This window comes from Prunus mume, linkage group LG7 (genome assembly GCF_029339155.1).
Source record: "Prunus mume cultivar Tortuosa linkage group LG7, ASM2933915v1, whole genome shotgun sequence".
NCBI classification, from domain to species: domain Eukaryota; kingdom Viridiplantae; phylum Streptophyta; class Magnoliopsida; order Rosales; family Rosaceae; genus Prunus; species Prunus mume.
The window spans coordinates 17635600-17654118 of record NC_142704.1 but is presented as its reverse complement, the minus strand read 5'-3'; the positions used below and the strand labels follow the sequence as shown (position 1 = coordinate 17654118).

Genomic DNA, 18519 nt, shown 5'->3' with positions numbered 1-18519 from the left:
AATTAAGTGATCAATATTCTATTAATTAATTATAAATTATACATTTGGAATGGATTTGGTCGGCACAAAACACATGATACGAGAAAAAACTTATCCCTGAAAGTTGAAACGTACGTACCTGACACTTAAAAACGAATGAGTACAACAAGATCCTAATGGGTTTAAAACGAAAAGGTTAGGTTTTTCTAAATTTATATTTTATCTTAATCAATTGCAAGCTGAACTGCTAATTAAGAATTTCAACTTGCAACCAGAACTCAGTGTCTTTAAGCATCAAGTTTCAAAAATTTAACCTAGCAAGCTAGCTAGGCCCTTAATCTTTCCATAACAAGAAAAGAAAAAGACTGTGTCCCCACTTTGAATGAACATAGCAAATTAGGAATTCACTCGTGACTTATACGACTTTGTTGGCTCATTGTTACCTAACTTTTATGAAGTCGTATATAATTCTTCCTAATAAGTGGCTGAAAATGCTTAACTTGTTGCTTTATAACCCAACCAGTTGATTTGACCTCTTCCGAATAGAACCAAAAATGAAAAGAAGAGTCTCATAAAAATAAAAATAAATAATAAATAAAAAGAGTCGTTGGACCTTCAAGAAACTACAATATAGTTATATATACAGATTTTCTTCGCATTTGAGATATCCGGACGTTATTATCATGCAGATATCATTATAAACAGGGAAGAAAACAGGAGAGTAGTAGAAAATACATGACGTCTATACAATAATAACGTCCAAATTTCTGCATAGGAAAATTTATGTGTATATATATATATATCTGAAGTAAAACAAAAACAAAAACAAACAAAAAAACTACATGTTGGTAACCAAAATAACTATTACTAATCTACAATGAGATACTACTCATGAATCAAAATACATGCATGCATGCACACGAGCATATACGCATATTTTTCTTTTCTTCCTTGTTTAACACGCAGTCGTTTTGTTTGACTCCATATTCCCAAGTCGTTAAATTGCAAGACATGCAATGCCCTTGAAAAATTCCACTTTCTTTTTGCTGCTTCCAAAAACTTCTGTAACTTTGCGAATAAATTTTTTATTTTTTTGTTGTTGTTCTTTTACATCATTGCATGGTATAAAATTGCTTACCCAATTGGTCAGGTACAAAAAATAAAAATAAAAATAAAAAAACCCCCTCAACTTCTCTCCCTTTGCTGTCATGGGATTCGAATCTAAAATCACTAATTTGCAAGTCAATATTCTTTTTCACTAGACTAGATCCGTAGGTTAAAGGAATTCGTTTATTGCGCACCCCTAGAGATCATCACGTGTTACAAATTGGTACGCACGTAATTAAGTTGATTTCATTAATTAATATATGGCTTTTTGGTTTTAGAGACTTCTAGTGGGTAGGAGCATTGTACTCGTTGCTGAAGTATATATTTTTTTTTTGTCAACTTTATAGTCTATATAAACACATGTGACGAGACAACATATTAACTTTAACATACTTAACGTGACCTAATTAAGCCAAATTCTGGGGTCCTGGTCTGGGCTGCTATATATTATAATATATATATATATATGTATTAAACATGCAGCCATATATATGGTTTGAGAGATATGTTTGGATGTACATGATTAGGACGGCAACGTGAAAGTGACCCGTTTAAAAGTATATAAAGCAAGTTGGCAAACCATAAAGTTCGAAATGCCATCCACAACTTTTCATGCAATGATGCAACCCAAAACCATAACCTTTGCGTATAGTTTTCTGTGTCCATAGAACTCCATACTATATATAATCTTCGGTTTTAAATGTTTTCATTTAAATCATATTTCCAATGTAGTCTGCCGGAAAAAATAAATAGTCCGATCAATAAAGGGAGAAAGTATATAATGGTATGGTAGTACCATGTTAGTGGTGTATTTTTCACTCAAATATAGTGAATAAAGAGAAGGGGCGATAGTCAAACTTGAAACCTCTTGTCATGTTCCAACTTTGACAAATACATTGACTAAATTGGATCACGGAGACTATATGGACCAAATTGGTTAAATTAAAAATAGGAAGACTAAATCGGAGGATTGCATATAAAATATAGAGACCGTTTTGATATTTTAGAAAAATAACCAAAAGTTTTCTATTTCGATGACAAACTCTCGACTTTAGCCCTCAATTCGAAGAGGGAAAATAAAATGTACTACAAAGTCAAAAACTCATGACCTCAGCCTCATACAGACTTGAAAGAGGCAGGCCTTTCCCCATAGGTACAATCGTTCAATTTAATTTAGCCCGTTTGAGGTACTGGCCTTCGGCTGAGCTTCTGAAATGTAGTCGTTTGGAAATTGCAGTAATGGGCCAGGAGATCATCAAAGTCCAGTATAGATTAAAGGGTGTTTTTGTTTTTTGATTTTGGATTGAGATTAAAGGGTTTCTAAATACGCACAAAACTTTGTTTTCCTAGGTTCTTCTTATTAAGGTTACAAATAGCTTAGAGAACCCACACAAGGGGTCCATGCTAGGCTAAGAGAAAATGCTAAAGATACCAACTTTTTTTCTATACAAATAATATTATATAAAAATTTAATCTAAATTACAGAGAGAATAATATTATTTTAATATAATCTAAACTATGAGTCTTTGAACTCGAGTGCTGAGTGGAGTCATCACTAGGCAACTACAGAAGCATGCATGAAAAAGGAGTTAGGCCAAGTATATAACAAAATCACAGTAAAGGTAAAACCTTTACCCGTATAATTCTACTGCTCTTGATGCAAACGTGACAATTACAAGTCAACAGAAGGTGTAACAAAACCTCATTCGAGAAAAACTCTCGTTCTTTTCCTGTTTCTTCTATACCTTTTTTCTTTCTTTTCAACAACATTGATCTAACTCCAATCTACACCTTATGGAAGTGTACAAAAGCTTTCTTCAATATACTATATACAGCAGATAAAAGCAAAACCATTACAACCTTCTTTGAGGCCAACATCCTGAGGTTCACCCTCACACCATGTTTCCTCATTAGCCTCACCACTGCCACGCCCAACATGAGAAGCCAAGAACCAACAGCACCGAACACTGCCTTAATCGTGTCAGCAGGTCCACAGACATTGCCCAACACATCACTTGATACTTCCACATAAGACCATGTAGGGTCTGCTTGGCTGCTCTCTGTCCGGTTTAGTCCAAGACACTCATTCAGCCAATCTGAAAACATGACAAGCACTTTAGCTAGCCAAGCAACCTCATCATCAGAGATGGGTCGCTTCATCCAGTCACCCTTGTATTTGATATCACCCAAAGTGTGGTTGCCAACTCTCCTGGGCTTGAATATTTCATCACGGTGTTGCGTAGGCTGTTTTGCTTCTGGGGAAAATGACAGTGCCTTTACAATATGGCCGCTAAATAGGCAGCCTACCTGCGCTTTTAAAGAGTCTATGCACTGGAGGTTTTCTGCACCATTATCACCAGAAATGGCTTGCAACTCGGCTTCTGCACGTAATATGAACAACTGCCATAGCAAAAGAGTGACCATTGGTTGAGATCTCATTAGATAGATGTAAATAACTTCATAAATATACATAGTTAGAAAACAATAATAATAATTAAAAACCTGAAGCAGCTGTTGCCCGCCATCTTCTCCATCACTGAACAATTGTAAATCTTTGTTCCAATTCTCATGCAAGAAAGACCCATCAGCATCATTCTCGGACAAGCCATCCTCCCAGTCCTAAGGTTACCAATAAATCACACCCAAAATTAAAAAACAGTCTAACACTGACACAAACAGTTGGGCAATCAAGCACACATCATGTACTTGAAAATAAGATTAACACATCAGACAATAGAGACATTACCAGCAATTGTTCACGAATTGGAGTAACAAATCTATATAAGCTATTAAGCATTGATTTGCCTGATCCTGCTTGTTTGGAATGAAAAGCAGTATCCACCATCTTTATAAGGTCCATTAGCTCTTTGGATGATGTCAATATGGTTAGAACCTATAAAAAAAAATTATAATCAGAAAGAAAAAAATGTCTTTCTATTAATTTCAGAAATAAATAAAGATTAAGTAATGCGTAGGTCATTGGAGAGGGATCTGCATAAATTATCATCACGCTACTCTCAATTAAGTTTTAATACCTAGTACTAGTTTTTGGCAAACATGGTGCTGCAATCACCAAAAAATTTCCACTTTCCATCAGAGTAATGCTAATTCTTAAAGATCTTCACTACTTTAAACTCCAATTTTGTAATCCAATATCACAAATCTCTTCATATATAGCAATGCATCTTGACAGGTTAAAGCTCAATAAAACCTTAATAGAGACCTAGCCAAGTTTGAAAGTGTGAAATTCCATTGAAAGTGATCATAATAGTTTGCCATGAGTATTTTTTTTAAATGATTATTTGCTCAATCATAAAATTCATGGACCTCCATATAATCTTCATTCATAGACATTCAGCTATAAAGTGTGTGAGCATTCACAGTTAAAAAGACTTAGAACTCAACAGACAAGGCATGGTATCAACGGAAGGTTACGAAGCATTAGATCAGACATTTCTCCACATAAAACAGAGTTTATGTTGATTTATGATTAGTTAGCTATTTTTCACGACTGAAGTCATATCCAGTTCAAAATTGCATGTCGAAGATTAAGCACAACAATTAATCTCAGGAGACACGAGGAAACTAGATTAGCGAAAGATGAGAAATGGTTTAGAATCTGACCTTCAAAACCATCTGGACTATCATTTCAGGATTGGTGTGAAGAAACTTGTGTGCGAACCCAATAAAATGCATAACCAAGGAACTGTAGTACAAGTAGTTGGCCAGCACATAACCCTGCCAAGAAGCTGTATAACTACAGGCTGCATGCTGCGAGCCCTCCTTTCTCCCATTCCTAGGCGATCCATCAACAACAGCATCAAGCTCTGAAAAGTCATCCAAATTGATAGCCCAAGGTTCCATATAAGTAATCCAAACTGAAAACACCTCTGAGATGTTCTTGGTCGATGCCCCCACTGGGCAAAACAAGAATGTCCTCAATATAAACCTGTACAGCGGCCTCTGTATCAACAAGTGCCAAGACCCGATACAGGGTGAAACCGCCATTACATCCCTTGACTTCAAGGTGTCATATGAACCTGACACTCTCCACCTCGGACTCCCACAGGGTTCCACATTCTCATTCCCATCTCTGAGTACGACCAAACCCAGATTCAAATACTTAACAAGCAACTTCACCACCTCTCCTAACCCAGGGGTTGGTGGGGTCTCACCCAAAGCTGAACGGAACGGAAACGAGACCCCAAATGACTTGCACTGATTAACAGGTAATGGTGAAAAATCGTTATCAACCAACCAAAAGTTTACCAAAGCATTTACAAAAAACTCTGCCTGAGCTACAACCGAGCTATCATATCCTGAAGCGTAATGCAATAGCGAACTTCGGTATGGAAGGTGTTGATTCAAATCAGTTACGCCCACAAATGCACGAAGATACGCATATAAAAGCCTAACATATAGATTACACTCAATTTTAACCTCTACCCCACGCCTAGTGCCTGAAAAACCCGAAATTGACGAAACCCAATTCTCAAATTTAAACCTTTTGTTCCTTTTTATCGAACCACTGTCACAATTTTCACTATTGCCGCGACAAACAGGGTAATAAGCGAACCAAAACATGTAATATTCAAACACATTGAGCTGAACTTGACACAAGTTAGACTTAATTGGGTCTTCCTTAACCTTATTTTTAAAAATTGGGTCTAAATCAGATAATACCGGGCTGTAATTTTCAGAGGAAAGCATGAATCGGACCCATTCCGGCAATCGTTCGATGGGGAACACGTATTTGACGAGGGAGAGGCGGTCGACGGCGGAGATATAATTGAACAGGAGGCTGCTGGGTGCGAGGAGGGCGAAGAGCCTGTTGGCTAGGTCTACGTCGTTGGATGCGAGGACGGTGTCGATCCAGCCGTTGGATGAGGAAGACGGAGAGGAGGGTGAGGCCTGTTGGTGCTGTGATGATGGCGGTGGTGATGACGAAGCGGCGTCGTCGAAGCCGAAGAGCTTGCAGATGAGGGTGGGGAAGGTGAGGGAGAAGAAGTGGCGGGTTTGGTCGGGTGAGAGGGAGTGCAGGAAGGACTCGATGGAGGCGCAGGTGGAGGAGATCTGGTGCGGGGCGGAGGAGGCGAGGATGGTGCAGGCGAGCTCTTGGGATTTGGAATGGGTATCGACGACGTAGGAGTGCGGGAGCATGGTAAGAGCGGTGGGGTCGAGTGCAAAGAGAGCGAAAGAGAGTGTGAGGCTTTCAGGGTCGCTAGGGTTTTTGCAGGGAAAGAGAGTGGACAGAGAGGTTTTCAAAGTTTCAAATGAGAGAAGGAAAGCTGTGGCGCGTTTTTATGGGGTAAGGGAGGGAGGAGAGTACGTGGCGTTAAATTGGGAGTCTTTGGGTGACGTGGACATCGTTGTGGGGTCCAATTCATGGCTAGGTTTCTTTTTTTGTTTTCTTTTTATTTTAAAAGAAATAAAATATCTGGATCAGAAGGGGCGGGAAGGCTCTGGAGACGTCGACGTTAGATGCCAATCGTTGGATCTTTAAAAATATTTTAGTGTTTTTTTGTTTTTGTTTTTTCTCTAAACAATTGATTTAAGATTTCTCCAGTGATGAACAAACAAGTTTTCCAGCTAGACAAGATTATACTCAATCATCACGTGTTTCTGTGGACAGTAGTAGTAAAAAATTTGGAACAACAAGCAACATTAGATTGTTTCTGTGCAACATGAATATTGCAAAGGGAAAATGTGTATGCATACATTTATTTATTTATTTATTTATTTATTTTTTTATACAAGTGATATTGCGAGAGTTGAAATTTGAACACGTTACCTTATTTGAATGAGTAATTGCGCTTTGCTGCTTCCTACTTCGTTTATGAAATGAATATAAATTCATGTGTAAGGTTTACATATAAAATTCTTACAACATATCTAATAATGAAGAACAATAACATAAAAAGTAATGTTATGCGTGTTAAGATTGCAGAGAGACAGACTCGTGAACCATTACTACAAACATTAATATTGTTCTCAACTTAATCATCTACATAGTTTGATAGATGTGAGATTTTATACAAAAGGCATCAATGCTATTAATAATATAACCCCTTATTATATATGTATCTTATTTTGTAAAGTTTTTGAAGTGCAACTCTACATTCTCCAACAATTAAAAATGAAGTAATAGGATAGGTGGACGTTGGAGAAAGAAGTGAGAGGAAAGTTAGATTTGGATGGATATGATGAGGTATCTACAATTTAATTATAACTTAGCTTAAGAACATATAAAAACATGAGAAGTGGCAAACAATTTTAAAGAAGATTTGATTAGATTTTGCACACCTCTACTTGTCATGTTTACATTTTATTTTTTATTTTATTTTATTCAAGCTAAATGATTGCTTAAGGAGAAACTTGTACTAGTATTAAGTTACCATGCATGGATACATTTTATAGCCCTGCACACACTCCAGTTATGTAGATAGAAGTTCGAAACCAACAAGTATCCGTATATATTTATGTGTAAATCCGCATCCCCAATCGCTTGCACTAAAATACCTCCAAACATTTTGCGAAACTCACATAAACCATCTTTATTTATTTGTCAGCTCTCATAAGACTCCAAGTGGCAGCATTTTGTGTTGCCTTGCCCGGCTACCAAGTTGGCCGAATCCCAAAAGACAAGAAAATCAGCCAAGAATAGACATGGGCCTAGATCCTCAACTAACATATGGCCCAAAGAGTTTCCCAGGTTGGAGGTTTAAGGCTTTACTTACACTGGTCCAAATGGAAACTCCATATGTTTGTTGGGCTGAGCACCTACGTGATATGACGTGATCAACTCTAACTATAAGCTCTGACTGTGAAGCTTTTTGGCCAAACGGGTAGTGATCAACTCAGCAGATTGAGCTGAGCACCTACGTGATATTATGTTCTCTCTCTCTACCCAACTATAAGCTATGAGATTTTGGGTGCACTCTACGTAGAAGTTGTTGATCTAAGTCCTTTGACTTTCACGCCACATAAAATTAATTATTTTGTTATTCCAATTATGCCCCAAAAACATTAATAATGTAAATTATGAATTCGTAAAACATGAAAATTATTGATTTGTAAGGTATAACTGCAACCTCAAACCTTTTTTTTTTTTTTTTTGGGACGAAAAGCGACCTCAAACTTTGTAATCAAAGTTTTCATACATTAACAACAGGTAAGGAATCTATGCATACACATCTTGTGCATGTAATTAAACCCATAAATTACCTCTAGTCTAGGTAATTAAATCCACAAGTTACCTCTAGTGTAGGTAATTAAACCCAAAAGCCAGCTCTTGTGCACATAGTTATATCCATAAATTACCTCTAGTCTCGGTAATTGAACTCATATAATACCTTTGGTATGGATCTTTAAACTCATAATTAACAGAAAAAAGTACATATCTAAAAGGCTACAGAAAACTGAAAAAAGAAACTTCCACCTCCACAACAGGTATACTCACACTTTAGTATATTAAGATAAAACTCCATAAAAATTGCTTTGAAAAACCCAAGAAAAAAACTATTACTTGGAAGGCAGGTGTGTGTCTGTGTACATAGGAAACTCTAGAAAAAATTGCTTCAGAAAATTCAAGAAAAAAAAAACTATTACCTGTAAGGCAGGTATATATATATATATATATGTATATATATACAAAGAAATGCATTATATATAAGGAAACTTATATATACACATGTGCATGCGCATGCATGTAGACACACACACACACACACACACACACACATATAGAGTTTCAATTGAGAATTTCTCAACTTAGCTTATTTGAGGACACCTTTGTAGGCCAACCCGCATTGTATTTCACTAATCCAAACCGTCTATGTTTTAGATAATCATGCAAAGATCACCTTTACAAAAAATCACTTGAATGCAATACCGTTTGACCACTCAATTGTGTTATATATATATATATATATATACAGAGAATTGAGGATCCTCAAATAAGCTTATTTGAGGACACCCTTTGTAGGCCACTCGGATTGTATTTCACTAATCCAAACCGTCTATTTTATAGATACTCATTCAAAAATCATCTCTACAAAAAATCATTTGAATCCGATATCATTTGACCATTCAATTGATTTATTGAAATTTTCTTGAATGTTCATTGAATTTGTAGGACACAATTGGATGTCGAAACGGTTTCGATTTGTCTAATTTTTGTAAGGATGATCTATGAATGAAGACCTAAAAATAGATGGTTTGGATCATTGTAGGAGGATCAATATATATATATATATATATATATATATATATATATATATGGAAATGCTGAATTTTAGGAATGTGTTTTCATATAATTCCATTTATGATAGTGACATATAATGTAAATTCTTTAAAAATTATGTACATATTAATTGCTTTCTTGGCAACAGTGGATTGCAATTGAAAAGTGAGAGCATGTGGACTACATTCATTACATCTTGATGAAAATGGACCTAAATTGAAGTCCCAAAAAAACCCCATTGGTTAAGCCAATCCATGGCACATGTGAAAGCCCACATGTAGAAAATGCCCAAATATTTTATCTATATAATGGATTTTCTCCTTCATACTATAATTGTTGAGAGTATTTGGTCCACATTAAAAGTTAAGGGATCTAACATGGACTTATAAGAGCACCTCCGGCGCATAGGGCCAGCCCAAGCATGAAGAGGCCTGAGGCCCGTTTCGTGGTTCCAGCGGCCAAATGCAACTAGGGCAAGGCATAGGGCCCACCAACCTAGGCAAATCCAGGCCATGCTGCTACTTGGGCAAGTGACGTAATGCTGACGTCATAATGACGTCAGTAGCCAATTAAAATAATATATATATATATATAAGTGAGAAAAAAATAAAAATAAAAATAAAAATTCAGATTTATTTTTATTTTTATTTTTTTTAATAAATACGTAGTCATATTCTTTACTTCCCACACCAAACCCTAAACCCTATAAAAATTAATCGTTTATGTATATAAAAAAAAAATTATTTATTTTAAAAATGAATAGTAATTTCCCTTTAAACACACTTTGCCTTTTGCTAGGGCTGACAATATTCGTGTGAATAGTAACAACCTTTACCTCCCCTTGTCATTTCCCATGACAAATGGGTGGAAGTGCTCTAAGGAATTGTGCTACTCCTCTCATAACGAATTAGTTTTGTGGTATAACTTAAACTTCCTTCTTGGTCTCATAGTATGCTATCCACATATTACGCTCAACGGCCACACCTGCTCTAACCTCAACAAATATGTGTTAAGAGTATTTATCCCACCTAGCAACCTCAACTTCTTTCAATAACTGTCTCTATCAAAAGGCTCTCAAGCTTCTATTATGTAAGTTGTATAATTTGTATTCATTATAGAGAATCCAACTCTACCAACGTGGATGTAAAATTATGGGAGATTCACTATAATACCAAAATGATAAAAAAAAAATGCTAAATGAAATGGACTTTAGAAACACACCCAAAGCCCATTTATAGCATAACAAAAAGATTTTTAACTTCTTTTAAATTACAAAACTGCAATTGATTTCTTAAAACAAACTCAACCCCAAACCTCATAAAAATGCTTAAAACACTCAATAGGGCATTAAAGTAATTTAATAATCAAAATTAAATTCAATAGGACTAGCTATCAGTTTTTGGGTTTGTTTATAGAAATTAAATGGTTTAGGATTTATTTATAGTTTTAGTGCTAAGAATGGGTATATGACTAAATATCTCTAAAATTATAGAGAAATTCCAAAACTACCAATGAGGATGCAGACCAACTTGGGTGATCCACGCTAGATTATGTGTATGCTTCTTTGTGTGATTGTGTGTCTTATGATTTTAATTTTGTTGACCAATTATTGATATAAACAAACCATAATTAGCAATTATGCAATTATATATATATATATGAGAAATGTTGTGTTGCATAATATATATGGATTTATCGTTCATGATGTGAGTAAAACATCGAAGGATGAGGTGAAACGTGTACTCTTTGTCCAATCTTATTCAGCCTCCAAGTAATACAATATATCCTTGGACTTGCGTCTGAGAATTGGATCTACCCATACAGTTCAAGTACTTGGCTTGGCTTTTGTCAAGTTAAGGACATCTTAAACGAGCAGCTGGACGCAACGAGCTTGTAGCTCAAGTAGTTAAGAATATTTATTTTTGCATTCTAGGTCTTAAGTTTGATTCCTCCCTTTCTCAATATCACTTGTATTAAATAAATTTAAATAATAATAATAAAATATAAAATAAAAAGAAGGAGCCAGCCAGACTCCATGCGATGTTCATGTCGAAAATAAGTGTTCAGCTGACTCAGAAGCAGTACGAACAAAGAGTGCATGCATATGGAAGCAAAAGAGAAACCTCTTTTGACAAACTAAATCATTATTAAAGTACAATTCCCCTTGATTTGTATTGGTCCTATTCCCCTTCACGTGTTGAAAATGTTGATGAATGATCATGAAACCAGTCCCATTTTTCTCAAGTTCGGTATAAGAAATTTTTTTAAAAATCGAAGTCCGTAGGGTTTCGAGTGACTAACTCGAGAAGATCAGCATCTGAGCTAAACTCTTCGGCTAATAATATTGAAGCAAATGTCAAGACCACAATAGCATCAGAAGGTCCACCATGGCCAACGAGACAATGGCCTTTAGTAAGTCTTGCAAAAAAGTTCATGCATGCGTGAAAAACGTGTATTTTTAGCATTTAGGAAAGCTGGACAAGTGTTACATGCTTAGATTGGCGACAAACTTTACTGGACTCTGTGCACACTTTCATGAACATTTTTCTCACCGCCAATTACCGGTGGTGATGATTACCATCACGTTAATGGTGGTGAGTAAAAATTGTTCTCGTGGGAATACGACAAGACAGCATCGAGCTAACATGTACCAAATTATGGCATCATGTTTTGCTACCATTTAAAGTTTCTCTTGAGTTTAATTTCCATACCCAAAAAAGAAAGAAAAAAAGAAGAAAAAAAGAAGAAAAAAAGAAGAAAAAGTTGGGTTACATGCAGTGCAGGCATGCTGGGCAAGGATTCTACCTTGTCTTCCAAGTTTGGCTTTGTACTTTATTTGTCTTCTTACCCCTTTTCCTCTTCTTTACCCCATGAGTTATTTCCCTTTGTTTTCTCTCTTTTTACCTTTTCTTTGAGGGGAAGAATAAAACATACCCCCCCTCCCATTACCTCCTCCATTATGAACTCAGCATTATTGCTTTCTTCCTTTGGACTGAATATATTCAAGCATTTCATGATCAAAGTACCCCACTTTGGTACTTGTCCTTACTCTTCCATCTCTTCTAACCCATGAGAACATAACTAGTTGATCATGATCAAGTACTCACAAATTATTTCCCACCTAATCCACGTGATATATATATATATATATATATATATATCGCATAGTGGTTAATGCATGAATCAACTTGATATACTTTAATTATGATGTTAATTATGTATGCATATAATTTTAATATAGAGATGATCATCATTAGAGTCATGATCGATTTGTCTTTATTGAATTTAGCTTTATTCCATCTAACCCTTGTCAATCAACATTGGCCCACTCAATCCTCTCTCTATGTATTATTTTGAGATAAGGTCTTCTCTCCCCACGAGGCTGGGAAATGCTGCAACATGTATACATGTGTAATGCATCCCGTGTGCAATATCAGTAATTCTTTATAAAAATTTTGGTAAAAGTTTACATAAATTTATAGTAAAGATAATAAGAGATTATAGAATACTACAGTATTACGGTCACGTGGTATATTTTGTACACATGTTATAATATTAGTGGATATTTATTTATACTATTTTATAAAATGAGAGAAATTAACCCTATCGTCCATCCATATTATAATACATGTACAAAATGTACTACATTGCCATACTTACTGACAATGCAGCAGTAAAAGCTTTGAAATCCAATATTCATAATCTGTTCTTAATGTTCATATATATCAACAAGTTTCTATTTTGGCCATAATGGAAAAAGAAAAAGGAAGAAAAGAAAAAGGCCAAATGGGTATACATATAGTTTTTATTTTTGCGAGATGCTATGCTTTTTTTCTTTCTTTCCGCACATGGAATTTGCAATTAGGTTTTCGTGATTATTATTGTTACATTTTGATAGTCAAGGCCTTTTGCTTCCTATGACATGGGATTGCCTCTTGAAGAAGTAATAATATAAATAAATTCAACTTTTTCCAACTCTTATCCACTCCCATTCCCACTTTTTTCTCAAACAGAACTTTGGCAAGCTTGCCTGTGGGTCTACATACGTTTAAATGTTCCACTCTTTAATTTGATTATGTGGGAGTGTTCAGAGACAATAAATTTCTTTGATCCTTGGCCTTTTTACTCGAACAATCAACATCTTTCCAGCAAAACACAAGCACGTTTTTTTGTTTTCAATTCTTTTCGCTGTAGATATTTTGCAACAAGGATTCCAGGCCTCTACATTTACATATTGCGTATTTACCTGTATTTCGCAACATCTTAATTACTTTAATAATCTAACTGCTTAAGAGATGACACATCATTAAACTCGTAAAATCCAATAACATAAAAATTGAATTAAAATTCATAAAATCCAAAATTAAAAGAACTAGAAACCCAACTCCCTACCACCAATGTCTCCGCCACCCCTACCCTAACACCCCCCACCCAAGCCGCCATACAATCCTGTCTCCCTCTCTCTCTCCTCCCCCTCCCCCACCCTTACCCACCCATCACAACACCATCCAAGCTACCTGCCATCTCTCTCTCACTCGTCCATTTGCATATTGTTGTAAAGGAAAAACAAATAATTAATTTCAATCATCAATGGCTGTGATGATTTGTGGCAGCCCCCCCCCCCCCTTTTTTTCTCTCCTCACCCCTCGCTTAGAGGGAGAGGGTTTTTTGTTTTTATTTTATTTTTTATTTGAACAATAAAACAATTATTAGTTTTAAACAGTTTTTCTGATAGAAAAGAAAAATAATTTTAAATAGATGATGTGTCATGTTTTAGACGGTTAGATAACTAGGATGACTTAGATGTTGTGAAATGCAGATAAATACACAACATGTAAATGTAAAGGCTCGGGATCCTTTGTAGCAGACAAACACTTTTTTTTTTTTTAATAAAAAAAATATTTTCCCTATAGGTATTTTGCAAAATACGAACACTTTTTTTATAATTTGTTTTTCACATGATTTCTTGTTTTGACAGCCAATTCTTTGAAAGTAGAAAACCAATTCTTTTCCCTGTAGGTATTTGTTGTTTTGTAATTTTCTGGATTCCATATCTTGTTTTGTATTGTCATTTTCGATTGTATCTCATGCGTGTCTTGTATTTTTATGTTGCAATGTACCTTTTTTTTTTCTTATAATGGTAGTGGACCTTTAAAAAGAAAAATTATAATCACAGTTAAAAAAAAAAAATTTGGTTTCATAGTTTATTATTTGGCAATATTCATTATTTGATTATGAACTTTTTATTGTAAATCAGGAATTAAATTAAAAAAGAAGTAAAGCATTTATGATTCTCTAAATTAGGAGTATGGTTGGAGTTGAAATTTTTTAGAGAACTCCGAAAATAGCTTTTTTTATGTTTTAAGCTAAATTTTAATTAAGAAATATGGAGCATGATTATGGATGCTCTTAATAATGTTGCATCGATTCATGGCATGTATCACACTGTAGTAGACTTGAATCTTCTTAAAGAGGGAATGATATCCATACCTTGATTCATGGCATGCACAAACTGTAGCGGACTTGAATCTCCTTAAAGAGGGTACGATATCTATACTTCAGCCTAATTGCCTAATTGTCTATGTAGATTTTGGAAGAATTTTATATATATTTATTTTCTAAATTGTATTTTCCCTACTTTTGTTCTTATTTTGTGGAAGTCAAAAGTGAAGCCTAATTGCATAGGTAAAATCATCAAATTAAAGTTATATAATTGTCAATTTCAAATAATTATTCCTTTATAAAAAAACAGGTGGACAAAAACACCATAGGCTTTTTATGCAAATTATGCTAATTGTACCTTCCTAAGTAAGCTCACTTTACAACTATGTCTCTGTCACAAACACAAAGTAGTAAAAGAGTGGTGATTTAGTAGCTAATATTCTACATGCATGATGCATGTGTGATGGGACGCTTCAATTATCAGATACAAACCAATCAAAAGTCACAAAAGTATTGGAAAATTTTGGTACCAATAAAAGTGAGGAAATAGCAATGAGATGCTTCTCCACAAGTGCTTATATAAGATGTAACCTCATAAACATATATTTCTATGAACGTTCCATTTAATATGTTTTAATGTTCCGATATCGATAGGAAAAAAGAACTAAGGACACTGATGGTAAAGAAGTCATCCTCATCAACAATATGACAAACACGGGTAAAAATATAAGCCAATCTAAAAGCTGAAACGATGTGAAGAGAACCATATTGAAAATAACTTTTCTTAAATCTAGAAAAGTCGTTGTTGTCAATTAGTATACTACCATCGTACTATTATACCTACTTCATCAATTAATATTTCTCTTCTCAATATTGGAGAGATGTCAAATTTCTCAATGTTGGAGAGATGTCAAATTTAAAACAGCGTGACATGCACGTCAACCCTAAATTTTTTTTTCCTCTGTTGGATATGAAGGTTCCATTTCAATACAAATTATTAAGTTAATGTAGTGTTGGAAGACACGAGGACAAAAAGGCACTGTTCGTTTCAACACTGTGTGGGATAAGGAACACAATGATCAATATTCGTTATTATTGCGTGAATGCACTATACAACCACAACAAAGTAAAAGTTAGATCAGACCCTAGTGATTTTTAATTTTTAATTTTTTTTAAAAATAGATTTAGGGGAAGATTGGCTACTCTCACCACCAGTGTCAGGGCATACTCATAACTTCGATGGAAGGACTTACGTGTGACACCCATTGTCGATTATCATCAGTATAAATTTATATAGGAAATTACAGATCGCGCACTAATGAGAACTGCTGATAGCGGGACTTGAATACTAATTGGACTACACACAATGTATGAACCTTATCAACTGGGAATTGACCTTTTGCGTGTTATTGGTTTTACACTATTTATCAAGGAATCTCTCTCTTATTGAGAAGAAGAAAGTGAATAAGAAAGAGGGAGATGTGCATGAAAAGCATACAAGTATCTCAATCATTAAGATAAAAAGCATTCCATGCAATTGTTTCCAACTCATCAAAACACAGACAAGGAAAAGAGGGTTTCTTCTTCCTCCTTCGTTTTGTTTTGTTGGTAAATTTTTCTTCCATTAATTTGGATTCTTCTCTTTTGAAACTTTATGTGGACCAACTAATTTATTTTCTTTTGATGGCTTTTTCATTTAGGTGGGCCTGTTTCTCTCTCTATTATAATATCAAGTACAGAAAATCAGAAAGAAAAAAAAATATTCGAAAGATTCGAAAGATTCGAAACTAACGGAAAATTATGGGAATTTTTTTTTTTTTTTTGGATAACAAAGGGGGCTAAGAGCCCAGAACAAACAGATTAAGCACAAACAACAAGGTCCTGGACACCCCAATAGCATCCTCAGCCAAACAAGTCACAAGAAAAGCAGGCACCTTAGTATAATACTGCACCCCAGGTCCAAACAAATTATGGGATGTTTTCAATATAAGTAAACACGTGGTTTCTAATTTTCGATAGAAAAAACAAATCTAATTTTGTCTTCTATTTGTGGTGCGCACACAAGTACCATATGAACTTGAACTTAAGATCACTTAGAAGCACACAAAAAACTTGAGCTGATCCAACTTACACTCCATTAGTTGCATGAAAACCTTAAACTTTGAGTAATTATGTCATACAAATTATAAGAATAGTAAATTTGGCTTTTCCCCTTCAAATAAATGTTTTTTTATCTGAAACCCATCACCTTATTAATCTATAAGTAAAACCTAATTTTTATAAGTAAAAGACTAGAATCCAATTCAGCAAGTTACTTAATTAAGCATAAAATATGATTTATTGTACCTTTAAGATTCCAAAAATATCCCCAACTAAGCCATTATTATATTTTGTATATTAATATAGGAATCAATTAAAACAGTTTTTTAATTGCATTGTATATAATGATAGAGGTTCAATTTGGAAAGATCTCCAATTGATTGTAATGGATGTATGAATTAATTTGGAAACTTTTTTTTTAAAATTTAACAATAAATTCATATTTAGGTAATCGGTTTGTTTAATAAAAATGTTTATGTTATTTTTTTTTATGAATTATACATGATTAATAATCTACTTTATACTTGTTTATGAATAATACTACACATACTAATTATATTGAAAAAATAATGTATCTATTACTTGTTCTATAAAAAATAACTAGTAACTTTTTATTGTTTCTTTTATGAAAAATAATTTATTTATTATTTAAATAATATACCTAACTTTTAAGACATTTTGAAAATAATTTACCTATTATCAATAAAAGATAATAGATAAATTATTATCAATAAGGGTAAATTGACATTATCAATAAAAAGATAACGTACCTATTTTTTTTATTTTTAAAATACAGGTAAAGGTGTAGGTACATGCCATAATTTACCTATTATCAATTTAAAAAAACTAATAGGTAGATATATGCCATTAGAAGTGAGCATCATTGTAGGCACATTGTAAAAATAATATACATGCCATTTACAACCAAAAAAAAAAAAAAAAAATTCCGTACAGAAATTGTTTCATTACTTTTTATGGAATCAATACAAAATCACGACAAAAAAAAAGGGCATCATAGACTGTTTATTAGGAAAAGAATCAATATACAATTACACAAGAAGAAGTTAATGAAAGTTAATGGCACATTTTGTAATTTAATTGATAATATTATCTTAAATGATAGCATATTTCAAATTTGGATTTTTTATTTATAAACATTTAGAAATTGTTGAATTTATAACACAACATATTTTGTCTTCACCTGACCCAATTTGCAAGTAATTAATTGCAACATATCCCAACAAACAAACGCAAAAAAAAAAAAAAAAAAAAAAAAGGGAAAAAAGAAAAGAAAAAAGAAGAAGAAGTTAAATTGCAACATAGGATGCTGCCATAACCATGACATCAGTCATTTTCAATTCGATATTATTAAAACTGCTCTGCTATGGCACGTTTACTTTTTAAATTTTATGTCAACCACTCATTCTCTTTTACAGAAGAAAGAGTACATATTTATAGAATTATTTTACATTATGAAATGATATGTCATTTATTTGTTATGGTGCACACATAATTGACGAGAATGAAGCACGAATTACTAAAAAACATTTACAAAATGTTGTGCAACACTGTCGCTGATAGACTTGTTAAGTTTGCTTTAGGTAGTGTTTTCATAGACGTTTGGCTTGAAGATTGTTTTTTATGGCTAA

General features: G+C 34.0%; 1 protein-coding gene across 2 annotated transcripts; it reads right to left on the bottom strand.

The window, feature by feature from the left end:
• Positions 1–2689: 2689 nt before the first annotated feature.
• Positions 2690–6372, bottom strand: LOC103337116 (sphingomyelin phosphodiesterase). Of its 2 annotated transcripts, XM_008240268.3 has the most exons (4): positions 4711–6371; positions 3833–3979; positions 3589–3705; positions 2690–3486 (listed from the first exon to the last, which is right to left on the bottom strand). In XM_008240268.3, exons 1-4 carry the CDS (start codon positions 6244–6246, stop codon positions 2872–2874), a joined length of 2415 nt encoding a protein of 804 aa, XP_008238490.2. In that variant the 5' UTR covers positions 6247–6371; the 3' UTR covers positions 2690–2871. The 2 variants fall into 2 exon arrangements, with proteins under 2 accessions (XP_008238490.2, XP_088897569.1); XM_089041443.1 differs by lacking the exon at positions 3833–3979 and having other exon boundaries at positions 4711–6372.
• Between the last annotated feature and the right edge of the window lie 12147 nt (positions 6373–18519).